Raw genomic sequence first — 15657 nt, forward strand, 5'->3', positions numbered from 1 at the left:
CCCGAGTAATACACAGTACCTAGCCGTCGATTTCGTTGGCTACCGGATCTCGGAGAGAGGAGCTCGGCCCGCATGGCTGGGTAAGCAAGTATCTTCAACCGTTGGGTGGGAATGTCATTTGATCACAAAATATATTATATTGCATTGCTGATACGAGGCCTAGGTCGGGACTCCTGTCGTATTACGTCCCTCGAGCCTAATCCATGAGTAGACCGGCGACCTTTGCCTTTAACAATATTAGAGAAGACGACGTTACATGTCATAATATTGATATAGAAGTGTGGATAGTGACAATGCTATGTGACAAGCCGGAACTTGCGTCGTAGTGGTAAATGGAGATGATGTTGGTGGCGGCGGTGGTAGTTGTGATGGCTCACCTATTGACCGGCAGACAAGACATCATACAAGCTTGCATAGTGAGGCCGAGAAATTATGCCCAATACATGGGACCGTATCATTGCCTAAGAGGAAGTTGAATTGCGAATAACATGTTGCTGCTATTCCATATTCTGCGCGTTGAACGTCGCCGATTTCGTCATTGGCGCTAGAGAGTCCATTGACACCTTGGCGGCAGTCATAGCTTTAGCGTCATATTATTCCCAATTGCTATGAAGAGAAAATCGTCATATGTTGCCTTGTATATGCTCACTAGTGATGGGTGCGACAGCGATGAAGAGCAAATCCAGGAAGTTTGGCCCCCCCAGTGAGTATATATACCCCTTGATGAGCAAGGCAAGGGGTAGGGGAATGTAAAGCTCACACCTCTAGGAAAGAAAATCCTGCGACTCATTGATATATGATAGTTACCATGGACCCCCCAAGCAGAGCCAAGTTTTCTGATGTGGGAACATTCGGATTCGAGCTTGAGTTCCTAGTATATCTGAGCGAATCCAACACCAAAACAAGAGAAGCCATTCCATCTGACCAACAGGCTCTCCAAGAGCCATACGATTCTCTCAACATCGGCGGTGGCGATCATGAACTCCACGTGAAGAGACTACACCATTTCGGAGCCGAGATCGCAGCCAAGTTGACAGAGGCTGGAATTGCGACAGCATACAAAGAGAAAGGCCACCCCAAAGTTGACGACGCACCTAAGCTGAACCAAGAAGACGCAAGACTAGGAAGTTTCGATGAGTTCTGCTATAGCTCCTATAAAAAATGCACTATCGTGCCCGAGGAAACAATGATATGGACCGACCCAAATAAGAACCGTATGGCCGTGAGACCTGAAACCGAAAAGGGACACTTCTGGCTCGGCTTCGAGTTTGTCAGCAAGGTATATCAATACCGCGATCTACACTCCATGAAGTTGCAGCTCGAGACCGTCTGCAAAGAATTGCGGGCAAATTACTCTGTCAGCATCAACGCAGGCAAAGACTCGATGCATGGCTCTAGTCGCTGTAGCGTTCATGTCCACTGGGGAGTCAGTGGAAAGGAGTATAGCCTGCTATCCGTCAAGCGGATCCTTACCCTCATGTGGGTAACAGAAGATACGTTGATGGGTCTACACGCGACCTGGAGAAGGGATGCGAAGAAATATTCTGCGTTGCTGCAACAAGGGACAAATATGGCAGCTGATAAAGTTTCCAACCTCCCAGGCTGGATCGACAATCTTGGCAAGGGAGATTGGAGCGACGAGATGGAGCAAAACATCCCAGCTCGAGTTCGAGATTCTCTTCACGAGAATAAGCCGAAGGTGCAATGGATATGGCGCGCAGGGACAATCGACGACCTCGTGATGCTAGTAGGCGAAGTCAATAAATCACGCAGGGCCTCTGTTGCCATCACTGAACTCCTACCGGCAGACTCGGACTTTACAGGAAAGGTTCGACGTAGCCAGTTAAATACGATTGAATTCCGACATATGCAAGGCTCGCTAAACCCGGCCCTAGTCAGCGCTTGGATCGAAGTTACTGCTTCTATCATGCGTCGATGTATTGACATGTCGGCGCAAGACTTCACAAGTTTCATGGAGGACATCTCAGCTTGCGTCTCTAACAAGAACTCGTCGGTCCAAGACCTTTTGGATCAGCTAGGTATTGCGCCTGAAATACGCAGCATATTCAGGAGTTTCGATCAAAAATACCTAGATAAGGAAGCTGACTCAAGGAGTTCGGTATTCTTACCTGGGCTGTGAGGTATATTACCGGTGAATAGCTTGGGAAAGGTGAAAGTCGTTGTTATTGAAAATTGGGGCTTGAAGGGGGCGTAAATAGGTAGATAGTCTATGGTGTATGTAGTATGATAAATGTCATATCAGCATCGCCATTATTTATCTCCCACAAGAGCAGTAATGTTGTAATTACTCTTCTATATTTCCGTGATTGTCGTATTACGAGACCTAGAAGCAAACCCGCAACGTTTTTGTATAAGACAGTCGCAAATCTTTTGCAGAATAGTCATACTCACCCTTATTTTGGTTGGGGGTTGTGCAACAGGTCTTTCAAAACCCGCTCCAAAAGTGACACTATGTCGAAGCACGTAGAATGGCGGTGCTCTTATATTTGGGGGCGGAATCGTACCTGGGTTTGCGAGAACGGTACTCTGCAGTATAAGGCTTCCAATCAAGGACCCGGCTGTTTATTCGATGCAACGCATACCCCCCGGGGCAGAATGGCCCCCAACATAAGACGCGAATGGATGGTCCAGTAGCAAGTATAAAGATCTGCTGTGTCCCTTTAAGGGACTTACTCGACTCTTCCCTGCATACTGTAATCCGTCGGTCTTGGTCTAATCCTTCACTTTCCATCTTGTTCGTCTTCTAAATAAACATTCGCATATCACCACGATACGAGCGATGCCTGTACCATGGGAATTTGAAGAGGCTGTATGCCCTGAGGACAAGATACCTGCAGCTTCGAGTCGGTTGTCATTGACCGAGGACGGTGATGCCGAAACTGTGGCTGGGGAGACAGAAGAGATGGACAATGATAATGTATCCATCTTGTCCAGGATGTCTTATCCAGACTCCCTCGGGCGAAAAGATCTGTAAGTATGAATGAATACTAGGTAGATATGTACTTATCACTATCAAATCATATCTGATTTTGAATAGCCTCGTCCCTAGCAACGAACCATCAAAGATAGTTTACGAGGCATGGGAGGTCGTCAAAGGTGAAGACGCCATGGTTGGAGCTTCTCGGACAATTTGTGGGATCAAAATTGGCGTCAAGTGGGAGTCTTTGGGTAATGGATTTACCGAGCTCAATCCCCAAAATGGTTATGGCCAGAAAGAGCTCGCCGATTTACACCGGGACGCTATTCAAGAATATGAAGCCAGAGGCCCGAAGAATAGAAAACCATACGCTCAAGATCTGGCGAACCGAGTCTCTGGTTTGAAAGCGGAGGTATATGACAAAATTCAGCTTCTTGTGGAAGATAAAATCAAGGCGACGAACGGAACGCCATTCCGCCGTCGTGAATGGCGGATTGTAGTACTAGAGGAAGGCGAATTTCAGATGACAGAACTCTTTCCTGAGCGTAAGAAGGGAATTTTCCGGAAGCACCGACAGGCACCTGCGGTACGCAGATTCTTCATTGTGCTCCGTGGCGAGGAAGTAAAGATAACGAAGGAGAAGGAGGGCTGGGGGCAGTTCACCCGTCACACCAACCCGTGGTGTAGAGTTGATATGCAAGAGACTCGGGAAGCACGCAGGGACCATCGAGGTCACTTGGAAAAGATGGGTCGAATTCTTGAGGCGAGACGGAGCTCTGTTATTCGTAATGAGATGAAGGCAGAAAGAATAATTAATTAGGTATATGGTCGGAGCACCTAGACCTGTAGGCTAGGCTTACTTGCATGTAAGGATGCCGTAGGGCGATAAATGGTACGCTGTCAGCCTTGGCGGATTGGATTTTTATGTTTTATGTTTGGGATATGGCAGTATGAATGGATGAGAAGCGTTCCTACTCCTGCTATGTGGCTTGCAATCCCTTTGCTCATGGACGAGAGCGACTCCTTACACAACCCTAAATCGGTGATATGAACGACAAAAGGGCAGTTCTAATTAAAGGAGAAGTTGGAACTAACAATGAATCCGAATAATGTACTTATCTAATTGGCTTGTCTGCAGGCGTTTCGCTGTGACCGATCTAACGGATATAGAATGTCCCAACGGCTATAGTTTGTATGATCTGTCGAGGCCGTAGCCGCTGTGCTATGCAACACCAATACCAACACGAACGAGACTCGAAATTCGGTGGGAATCTTAGTAGCAAATATACCTATGCTGTAGGAATATGTTTGCATTGGTCGAACATCACGGGAATAGATTTTCCCATTCCTCATACCGGTTGTCCGATGTGGCTGCTTATGTGGTAAGAATAATATCTCTCACCCGCATCTTCTTAGATTGAATCTGGTAAGATATCTCAAAATAGATAGTGCCCAAGATATTAGATATTATCGATCCCCTCATTCTTATATCCAATGCCGAATCATTGAAACAAGGGACACAACCTTAAAAGAAGGGTCCTTCCACGTGCACTATGTAGAAACACGGTTTTGCCCTGAAACAATAGTCTAAAATACGTACCGGGTACCTAAGAACTGAATAATATTAATGATTAAAGGGTACTAGGTACATACATATTATGAAGTAAGATGCATGCAATGTACTAATCATTTATTGTATTCACCTCTGACGATTTAGCACATTTTATGCCTGGTATGCCCGGTTCTTTATTGCCCTATCAGCGATGCTTCATTTGAAGTACGTGATCTCATGAGATGTCCCATTATTTTTTGGAAGAAACACTCGGGCTTCGTCATAGGTGGCTTTCGTGCTGCAAGTCAGATGAATTGGTGCCGTACAGGACCATCAACCGGGATCCCCGACTTTCGCTCCGCCGTAGCTGCATCAGCCCGTCTTTTGGGAACAAGGAAGAGATTTGGAGAAAGGAAAAAAAAAAAAAAACTTATTTTTTTCTAATCTGGCTTATCGACCACCCCACCGCCTTCTAGACAAGCAGACGCGAGTCGATCCTAACTTAATGTAGGATGATAGACACTGCAAAAGGAAAGAAGTAAGCAGATAGAAAAGATTGAAAAGTGGGAAATTCTTAAAGACGGTGTACTAAGTCAGGTACGAAGTACGCTGTAGGATAAAGTATCGAAAGTTCTTCTATTCCTCCCACGTCTGTGAAGAACTAATGCCATTCAATTCTTTGACTAGAGACTGTACATAGACGGCCTAGTACCTAGTAGAAACTAGACAAGAAGCGCTATGCATGTGTCCGGTGCGCCTAGGCTTTAGTTCCCCCTTTCCATTTGCGTCCGTTCACATACAATAGGCACGTTCAAATGTCTGACTCAGGAGAGGCAAATAAAGGAGAAAGGGACTCATAAAAGCGTCCATAGCACTGTATGTACAAATGTACTACCATACGCATTACTTACCTGCCTATACATACGGTACATAAGGTGTGTGTGGGGTTTGCTGGAAGAAAAAAAAATTACATTGTGTATCCTTGCTTTATGGTGTAGAATCCCGGGTAGCAGGTACGTTGACATTTAAGGTAACTTCCACACCAATTAAACAGCGGGTGCTGGCATTTGAACATTTCGCCGACCAGCCACAAAAACATTATCAACTTAACAATAGTTTACTATTGCAACCTTGGACGTTAGGAACTATACAGCTTACATTCTTTCGCCTTTCGCCTTACCGGCGCATTGTTTACTTCACATACTCTGTCCGTTCATTGAACTTCCCTCATTCATTTTCCCTCCGACGTTAATTCTATATTATTATTATTTGCTTCTCCTTTACTTCCTACTTTGATTATTATTTTATTCTTTATTTTGTTATTTCCCTCCGCATTCATCGTTTACTTCCAGCCGATCACGTAAATACCTGAACCGACACTATCCAAAAAAGAAGAACGAGACAAAACGTATTTAAACCAGTTGATCATACGCACGCACATCTTTCCTTCGGACCTCGAAATCTCTTTGGCCATTGCCATGGTCACGTCCACCTCCGATAGTCCTCTTCCAACTGAACCTCTACCCACCATGTTCTACGGGCCTTCAACATCATCGAACGCGAGTTCGTACTCACATGACACCGGTATGGAACCCGGTGATCAACATGATTCTGCTAGATTGTCAGCCACAAATCCGTTCCGAAGATCTCGTCATGGGAGCACCTCCGGCGACTCAATTAAGGGTAGGATCAGGCGTGCATCGCTTTCTCTGAAAGGCATCGTTCTCCGTGAACGCCGAGGATCAGAACCCGCTACCGACAGCAACAACAATAACGAATTGCGCCCTACCACCGCACATTCCACCTGGCACAAGCTACGACAAGCCGCTAGCTTCCGACACTCGCGAACCTCATATGGTGGTCACGGTACCTTGGAGACCATCTACTCCCCCCTACAAGCCGAATTCCATAGCCTTCCTGTGCCCGGCAATGGTCTCGAGCCTCCCATCATCCCCTGGCACACGGGTGCTGCTGCCAAAGCTGCTGCCGTCTTGCAGAACGAATCGCTAAGCCATGCACGCCACTATCATGAATTGGTATCTCTTGCCGAATCCCAGAATGATCGCGAGAGTGGAATTGGAATCACATTTACCATGTCCACATCTCATGTCAACGAATCTGTGGAAGAGGGTGCGCCTATAATCAGAAAAGATTTTGTAGTCGAACTGCCTTGCGAGCTTGCTGTGCAGATTCTCTCTTACTTGGATGCCACTCAGCTAGCGACGGCAAGTAGAGTATCTAAATTTTGGCATAGCATTATTCAGGATCAACATATCTGGCGTCTGTCTTTCCTCAGGGAAAAGACGAGCACCTATGCTACCAGCCAGCCTATCCAGCCTGGAACTGGTTCTGGTGTGCCTTCCATTCGTCCCGGAAATGATTGGCAAAAGATCTACAAGGCGCGACAGGAGCTGGACAAGAGATGGAAGTTGGGGAAACAGGCTCGCGCAATCTTCCTTTATGGGCACACGGACAGTGTTTATTGCCAACAATTCGATGAGTACGGATCCTTATTTTCTTACATGAAATTTTGTCTAATTCGTTTTACTAACATGTGAATAGGAACAAGATTATCACTGGTTCTCGAGACAAGACTATTCGAATTTGGGATATGCATACTCTGCAGTGTCGTCTCATCATTGGACCGCCCCGAGCTGTCAATGATACTTCGATTCTATTCGACGAAAATGGCCATCCTACGCACTACGCCTTATGTCCCGATAACCAACAAATAAATGCGTCAGTGCCTGTCACAGTCTCATTTCCGATCCACCATAGCGCATCTATTCTCTGCCTCCAATACGATGACGATATTTTGGTGACCGGCTCTTCGGATTCCACCTGCATCATATACAACGTACGCGCTGGCTACCGACCCGTTCGACGCCTTCAGTTTCACACCGCCGCTGTTCTCGATTTGGCATTCGACGACAAGCATATTGTGACATGCTCCAAGGACTGCAGTATTTGCGTGTGGGATCGCGCCACGGGTGCCTTAATCAAGCAGCTGAATGGCCATACCGGACCAGTGAATGCGGTACAACTACGCGGAAATACCCTTGTGTCCTGCTCTGGAGATTTTACCGTGAAGCTTTGGAATATCGATAGCGGTAGAGTGATCCGCGAACTTGCGGGACACACCAAAGGTCTTGCCTGCAGCCAATTCTCAGAAGATGGCCGATACGTTGCCTCCGCCGGAAGCGACAAGGTCATTCGCATCTGGGATGCCAACACGGGCGAATGCCTCCGAGAGATACAGGCACATGAGAGCCTAGTTCGCAGTTTGCACATTGACAGCGCCAGTGGCCGACTTGTTAGCGGTAGTTATGACACAGATATCAAAGTTTTTGATATGGAGACTGGTCAACAACACCTCGACTTCCCCGGTTGGCATGCTAGTTGGGTACTTAGCGCTAAGTGCGACTACAGGAGGATCGTCAGTACTGGACAGGATGCGAAGATCCTTATTATGGACTTTGGTGCTGATGTTCCAGATATCAGGATGCTCGAGAGCGCTCGTAAGCCTGAAGTTGGATGTGAAATCCGCAACGCCGGGTACGCCAGTTTCATATGAGAAGATGAGACTAAGTAAGGCTTGGTGGAGGTAATATGTAATTACGACCAAATGCTTGACGCATCGCTCTGCTATAAATTGCGTCGTGCAATTTTGATAGTTGATCGGCGACGAATTTTTCTCACGAATTTCCTTTCAATGACGAATTTCCCCTAGATCGGTGGAGTTTTGGCGGGTTCTCCTTTTGTGGTACGGAACACGGACGAAGCGAGGAGAGATTCACTTCTACACTTTTATTTTGTGCATCGCGAAGCATAGCCTGGCGTCTTAACACCCTCACGGGATAGCGGAGAGACTGGACGATCGTAACCTTGCACATTTTTTTAAAAATCATTTGAACCGGACTAGATCCTACACATTCGAGGCATGGAAAAGAAAAAGAAAGGAAGACTTAGATCTGGAGTTCGGACTTGCTGCTTGCTATTTTGGCATCAGAGGCATTAAGATTATTTATTTATTTTTCTATCCCATATTATTTCTAGCGGCTGTTTCTACCCCCCGATCGCACGCTTGGTGTGCCGCATATAGATCTCAGATGCATTACGGTTCTCCTGAGTACATAATGAGAAAAAATTTAACCAATTAATCATGTTTCGGGTGCTGGATATTAATTTGAACGTCTAATCTATTAATAAGTTTATCAGTATGCCCACCTCGTAGAGAACCGAAGAGAAAAGCGTTAACTTCTATGTTCTTAGTGGGTTATTGTTGGCATATAGCCTTAGTGATGGCTACGGTTTATCGAATGGTTAGACTAATAAGTCATCCATTGTAGAGGTAATGTCTTGTTATAAAGGGAATAACATCCGTGTTACGGGAGGTAATTATCGTGCGAGAACTAGATTAACTTCAAGCTTGAATGAGCTCCGAACGGTTGTCGGCCGTGTTCGAGAGTTGTCAGAGCAATGAGAATAGGCGGATGGCTTAAAAGTACGATGTCCTACTTGCCGTCCTTCATCCAGGCCCGACCAATTTTGTAAATGTGCGATATATTAAGACGCTTGGAAAATCTTGATTATCAAATTACAGTCCACGCTTTTCCCTCCAGTACAAAACTATTATATTATGGTAGTTTGGAATCAATAATAGGTGTACAGCGCCTGATTAAAATACCCAAGTTTGGCTGCGTTGAGCCGACGCAATAACCCAGTTTATATGACCTCTAAAGATTATATATATTGATACATACCTATATATTGACCTCTAATCTCACTTCAGGCTCATCAAAGCCACAAACAATGAAATAATCTTACATTTTGCTCGGTTTATCTACAATCCCAGACCCTAGCGCCAAAACCGGTGGCTCCCAAACCCATTCCAAAATACGCTTCCAGACAGCAGGGCCGTCGTGCTCCATGAAGATCAACTCCTGTAGCCGGGCCCAAGCCTTCTCGTCTATAGCGGCGTCGAATCCAAACCACCGCATCGAGTCGTGCAGCCGCAGCCGCGCCGTCTCGGCGTCCTTTTCCGGGTGTCCTTGGAATGTTAGGACCGTGTTCGTCCTGTTCAACAGGCACTGGTTCCCGTGCGCTAGCTGTGTAAATGCCGTCGGCGGCACGGCGACCTCCCGCCTGTGGTGCTGCTGCAGCTTGAAGGAGCCGACGGCGGCTGCTTCGGGGAAGAACCGTCTTCCCGCCTCCGTCAAGTTGATAGTCGCTACGCCCATCTAAGGACGTACGTTAGCGGCCAAGCTCCATCACCAGTTTTTTCTACGCGAGATGAGTGGGGCGAGGTAAGAAACCGGGACAGACTGACTTCTGGATGCGCAGCATCAACGACCTTACCACCGAAGACGCGCGATATGGTCTGGTGGCCCCAGCAGATCCCCAGGACCTTCTTGTCCGGGAAGTCGGCGACGAGGCGGCGGACGAAGGCGTGGACGTCGAGGATCCACTGGTGCGACTTCCGCGGATCGACGTTGGATCCGCCGAGGACGATCAGGTCGAAATGTGCCGGGTCGGGGAACTCGCCGCTCTTGTTCGCGGGCTCGTAGAAGGCTAGCCGCGCGTCTGGCGCGACGGCCCCGATGGTGCGCTCGTAGGACGCCCGGATCGCGGGAAGAAGCCGCGACCGGTACGAGTTTAGCAGGATGGCGATCCGGATCGGTCGTTGTTGATGCTGCTGTGGTGGCGAGGTGCCGGTCCACGCAGAGGACATCACGCGTGTGGCGCGCTAGCTGTATGCGGGAAGGGCGGGCGTGTGTGGAAGTAGGAGGGATGGGGATGGGGATGGGGATAGGGAAGGCGAAATCATCCAATTATTACTCGACGTAGGCATGTCTGTTGAAGACGTTATGCCGGTTTGAGCGTTAGGTTGTCGTTGAAGACGTCTGGATTTTTCAATGGGTGTGTGTGTGTGTGTATGTGTGTGGATGTATGGTAAGGACAAGTTCCAAGATTATTTGTACGTACGGTATTAATGAGAGCAAAGCCACGAGAAGTTGGCACTGGGCAATCGGCATCGGCATTGGTATGAGCTGAGGTTTCCGCGACGGAGCTAGCTTGCGCCACCCTCGTCCATTTGTGGTAATTGATGGGTCTTTGTCGAAAGCCGATTGGTCGACCGGCAGGGAGCTTGGAGCGCATTGAGGACCGGAGATCCTGGGGCAAGCTTTAGCCGCCCTGGCGCTATTCTCTTAGTTGCCGGATGGTCGTTTGGAAGCTAAACCTAAGTAGGTGAATCGATCCCTGACAGCCACGTACGGGTGAGAATGTCAGTATGTGCCTTCCGAAACGTAGACGTAGAACTTAGTTTCGTTTCGATCGTGTTGATGAGAAGGTGCGTTCGGCAAGCACGTACGTACTTCTGTGATTGCGTAACGTAGCGAAACGTAGCGAAACGTAACGTAACGTACCTAACTTTACTTTCTTTTCTCACATGCAGCGCCAATATTCTCTCTACATCTTCACATTTTCCCGGTTTCGTCATCGAAAATTTCCCGAAAAAATAAAAACTAGGCACGTACGCATCAACGGGTACAAAATAGGTACTCATTTCGTTGGCTTTCAAACGATGGCTATCTTGTAGTTTCATCAGCTACCTACCTTCTTTCATAGATTAACCTCCTTATTTCACTACTGGATACCTGTATGATCTCAACTAACGAAATTCCTATCCTATCTTAAAGGGTTATAATATTCTAGCATACACCTTCAGCGGTATATGCGCCTAAAAATATTACGTACTAACTAGTTCGATAGGGGGAAGTTGAATTGAGAGGTAACTAGGAACATGTGCGATTCGAATGGCGAAAATACAGTCCACATCTTGATCAGGGTTCCGAAATGATAAATTACCAGATTAGGAAGTGAGCTATCAAGCTAAGAGATCGCATAGGAGCTCAGCAAGCCCGCTCTTATTTTTTTGCGTCATCGTCAAACAGAAGATATGATCTTGTTAGGACTTAACCAATTAGACAACCAGGCTAACGGCACGGGCGGTATTACGACGGCTCCTAATATTATCATATCTGACGAGGCCAAAGTCTGCGAGCTTGACATGCGTCAGGCTCGATCGAGACGAAAATCGAGACGAAAATCTAATGTGTAAAGGGGGGGTTGGTTTCACAGAGCCACAGATTCTTGTCGACTGTCAACGTTGGCGGAAATGTCTTAAACAAATGTTGCGTTGCTGGTTAACTACAACAGGAAGCTTTCTAGAGCATCTATACAGGTTCGTGGCAATACGTTGGACCTTAGGCTGCACTGCATGCATTCTGCATGTAGACAGGCGACGAACGATATGCGAGAAATTGGACCTCATCACTTAATGCGAGAAGAATCTGGTATTTTCAGGCCGAGAAGTGGAATAAATGATAGCGGCCCAGGTACCAGCAGACTGGTAGATGGAAGCCTCGCCACTCAGCACACTTGGCAAACGTTCATCTACCAGGACTGAGGTATGTCTCGTGGGGGTCAGTACATCAGTTGGGAGTGTTGCTCGGCCATTTCATCTCGGGACTATCCGATGACCTTGGTTTGATGTCTACCTAACCGTCTAGCGCCGTACGTAATATTTACAGGATGAGATCTCAGTTCTGTCGACACTACCTGGTCCTGAGTACCTACTATCTACGCAGGTAATATATCCCGCGACGATGATAGGTCATCCCCGCTTTAGATGAAGTTGCAAAATCTCCGCGGTCTCCGCTCTGACTACAGCTTAATGCTTAAGTTCTGCAATTCCTAGGGACGATGCAGAGTAAATCCGTTCTATGCTAGGTAATGCATATGATATATGTAGGTACCTCTCTGCGAAGTAGGTACAGCCCTACCTCTCGGGGGTATTGCCGGTCACCCGGGGTCAAGGATCTTAGATCTTGGTGGTATATCGGATTTGTTTATGACGATCTCAAAAATGGCTAATATTTTGATAGCTCAATTGATGCTGGTGCAGCTCAAAGACATGGAGACCCCCTCGGATACTTTGTCCATAGTATTTGGGTCGCTCATCATTATATTCCCCGCCTCGAGCCTGGACGAGTCGATCTGGTAAACTAATACGGGTAGCGAATAACTTGTATATCCAACATTCGATATATATTACATTCGAGCCCGAGATTGATAAGTGTAGAACGCACAGGACCAACCCAAGCAGGGTCCCGCGTTCTCGCTCGCAGCTGTCAGGATCCCACATAAGGTTGGGAACCAAAGAGAGAAACCAAGCTTGAAAATAAAGCTGGGGAAAAATATGTCATTGGGGGTGGAGTGTCTGTGGTTGATGCAGGGGTGACGAATTATCATAGGCAAGTATAGGTGCTGAGCGCTAACGCAAGCCTAGATATGCAGGTCATTGCAGATGTATGCAGTATTACATGCTGAAATTGCTGGTACCTACTTTAGCTACCACTAAAAGCAACATCGTGGATGTGATGGCCTATAATCAGCTTTTACCGGTCGACACAGAATACCTACTTGGTATAGATACTTTCATGCATATTGTTGCAGTGAGAGCCTCAGCAAGATTTATCTGCAGCGCAAGGGTAACCCTTGCATAAATCTGACAACATTCATAAACATCTCCCAGACTCGCTGTTATTAGTCTGTGGCGGGAGAGCCGGGTTGGTTATATGATAGACGGAATCGAACATCCCTATCGAGTGACCCTTTTGAGTGACTTGCTTCCCGCTCCTCCACTTCGGTCCCTTGTTCCCCACTCTCCCTTCTATTGATGTCCAGAAAGCCCCAAGGAGTCCTCGCCTAGGTTGTAGGCCATATTGTGAATACAATGGGGGATATTTGAGAAAGATGGGTGGTTCTTATGGGTGGTATTGGGGGTATTAGTCCCTACATATTCCCAGATAGAATTTGGAGGCTGGTATCCTCGATTATCATCTCTTCTTCGCATAGAAATACATACGGTAGACGAATATACAATCCCATGTAGGCGGATAGTAGACTGAGAACTTGCCACCGCATAGACACTTCACTATCCTGTAACCTGCAACTTATATTTGCCTCAACCACGCAGCTATTCATTTCTACCCATGACTTATCATCCCTATCACCACAGTATCGGCCACTTATTTTCCTATACTCATATATACCCTTATAAAACTTCGTGTGTCCTAGCTAGAACGACAACCGGGGGAACGGTTTCTGACAAATCTTCGGGAGGCCGCACAAGACCTGCATCGCTACCAAGAACGCCGGTTCCTGACCGCTAGGCTCAGCTGCAAGAATACCTAACGCTAGTTTATCAGAAGTTGCAGGCGGGGTATCGAAGGCATTCTCTAGCCAAAGGCTCGCGCAGAAGTTTGATAGAGCGGCGGTGAGAAAGGGGAGAAAGGGGGCCGCCCGTGGCCGTGTAGGAGGCGAAAAGGAGGCAAGACTGAGAAAGCTATATCGACGTCGGGCACATATTCAAGATGACTCTTAACCCGATGTTGCCCCAGGCTGCCTGGGTTGATCCTCTACCGAGTGACAACATCTTTGCGTCTGAGTCTCACTTTCGCAGCAATCCTGAGATAGGATTCTTTGTCTTTTGCTGTCAAGGATTCAGCAACTGTCCTCTCCAACTTGGCGAGTTTTGGGCCGGCGACGTGTCTCAGCAGCGATCGCAGCGGACAATGGATGACCAACACTGGTTCCAACACATGGCTGCGGATAGTGGAGATGAAACTTATGCGGTAAGATATGATAACTCGGTCTCTTCGAGATGCTATCGAAATATATTACTTATACTTGTATTCGTAGACCGAGGACCTTCTCAGCGACTGCTTCCCGGTTACTGAGACGAGTACGCCATATGGTAGGGGCCAAGCAAACGCCGTTGGTGTCTCAGCTGTCAATATCGGAAGGGATTTTGATCCGAGTCCCGCTCAACAGAACAGACCAGCGGGAAACGAGCAAATGTTTTTGCCAAACCTGCGCATAGCAAACGGGTATGCTCGAGGCTTCGGGGCCAATTATGACGCCCGCCAGTATGCTTGGCAGGCGTACAATACCACAGGAGCCAACCAACCCACCAACTACCTCGACTCTCCTGACGGTCTACCCGATAACCAATGGCAACATAATATGTCTGTCTTCGGCGAACCACTAGGGGGCCCTCATGTGAGCCCCAGTAGCTTCTCGTCGTCAATCCCTTCCTCGGCAACATCCGAAGCTATGGCTGCGATGTCCCTTGATTCCATGACAGCGCATAGCAACACAATCGGAACTTCGCGTGCAAATAACTCTGTACCTAGCTCGGATACTTCTGGAAACAGCTGGGCATCGGGTTATCCTCCTACAATTTCTCCCAAGATGCTGCGCCTTAACCCATCACCGACTCATACTTCGTCGTCGGAGTCAATGCATATCAATACCCTAGCCAGCTGCGATCCCGATGTTGGCATCTCTGCCTTCGATAACCATCCTCGCAGCCCATTTCCTCACCAGCGCCCGCTCCAAAAGCCGCGCAAAGAACTCCCCAGCAGGCCAATGAAGCAGCGCTCGCTACCATCGTCGACCTTCGCATCGAAACTGAAGGACAAGAAACGAGCTGCTCCACCAGCACCCCCGATCCAGCTGCAGCCACCTCCCAGACCTAAATTCACCCAGGAGATACAAGAGCCGCTGCGAAGCTCACCCTACGAAATCGAAGACTCTCCTGTCCCGTCTTTTCAAGGAAACGGCGATAAACGACTTCCCGAAGATTCTCGCTCGGCAAAGGACGAGTTCCTGGTTCGATCGAAGAGAGAGGGTCTGACGTATCGCGAGATCCGCAAGCAGGGGAACTTCACGGAGGCCGAGTCGACGTTGCGGGGACGGTTCCGGACATTGACGAAGGACAAGGAGGCGCGGGTCAGGAAGCCCGAGTGGAAGGACACTGATGTGAGTTTTCCAAAGCTGCAGACCACAAACACACGCGCGCGCGGGCACTTTTTTCGGGGTTTACTAACGCGACGGCACAGATCCGCTTGTTGAAGAAAGCTGTCCGCAAGCTGTGGCTAGGCGAGGATAGCATGCCGGTGAAAGCGCCGTGGGGCCAGATCTCGGATTACATCGTGAAGCACGGGGGCTCGTACCAGTTCGGCAGCGCTACGTGCCATAAGAAGTGGAAGGAGTTGGTGGAGGCGGGCATGGCGGGACTGAAGTGAGGTCATCGTGG

General features: G+C 48.0%; 5 protein-coding genes across 5 annotated transcripts; 4 read left to right on the forward strand and 1 right to left on the reverse strand.

The window, feature by feature from the left end:
- Positions 1-808: 808 nt before the first annotated feature.
- On the forward strand, positions 809-2140 carry GGS22DRAFT_178382 (uncharacterized protein; the record flags this gene model as incomplete). Its single annotated transcript, XM_047963577.1, has 1 exon — positions 809-2140. The coding sequence occupies one exon, from the start codon at positions 809-811 to the stop codon at positions 2138-2140; it is 1332 nt and encodes a 443-aa protein (XP_047821005.1).
- A 330-nt stretch (positions 2141-2470) lies between these two features.
- Positions 2471-3908, forward strand: GGS22DRAFT_105754 (uncharacterized protein). The gene is made up of 2 exons (XM_047957800.1): positions 2471-2991; positions 3059-3908. Exons 1-2 carry the CDS (start codon positions 2801-2803, stop codon positions 3756-3758), a joined length of 891 nt encoding a protein of 296 aa, XP_047821006.1. The 5' UTR covers positions 2471-2800; the 3' UTR covers positions 3759-3908.
- A 2168-nt stretch (positions 3909-6076) lies between these two features.
- Positions 6077-8064, forward strand: GGS22DRAFT_178383 (WD40 repeat-like protein; the record flags this gene model as incomplete). Its single annotated transcript, XM_047963578.1, has 2 exons — positions 6077-6990; positions 7053-8064. 2 exons carry the CDS (start codon positions 6077-6079, stop codon positions 8062-8064), a joined length of 1926 nt encoding a protein of 641 aa, XP_047821007.1.
- Positions 8065-9130: 1066 nt separating this feature from the next.
- GGS22DRAFT_156357 (class I glutamine amidotransferase-like protein) lies at positions 9131-10449 on the reverse strand. The gene is made up of 2 exons (XM_047960354.1): positions 9820-10449; positions 9131-9730 (listed from the first exon to the last, which is right to left on the reverse strand). The coding sequence occupies exons 1-2, from the start codon at positions 10219-10221 to the stop codon at positions 9314-9316; spliced, it is 819 nt and encodes a 272-aa protein (XP_047821008.1). The 5' UTR covers positions 10222-10449; the 3' UTR covers positions 9131-9313.
- Positions 10450-13316: 2867 nt separating this feature from the next.
- GGS22DRAFT_198580 (uncharacterized protein) lies at positions 13317-15646 on the forward strand (the record flags this gene model as incomplete). The annotated part of the gene is made up of 3 exons (XM_047966153.1): positions 13317-14191; positions 14259-15380; positions 15461-15646. The coding sequence occupies exons 1-3, from the start codon at positions 13931-13933 to the stop codon at positions 15644-15646; spliced, it is 1569 nt and encodes a 522-aa protein (XP_047821009.1). The 5' UTR covers positions 13317-13930.
- Positions 15647-15657: the final 11 nt, after the last annotated feature.

The sequence above is a fragment of the Annulohypoxylon maeteangense genome (genome assembly GCF_022496945.1).
Source record: "Annulohypoxylon maeteangense strain CBS 123835 unplaced genomic scaffold GGS22scaffold_4, whole genome shotgun sequence".
Classification (NCBI taxonomy): domain Eukaryota; kingdom Fungi; phylum Ascomycota; class Sordariomycetes; order Xylariales; family Hypoxylaceae; genus Annulohypoxylon; species Annulohypoxylon maeteangense.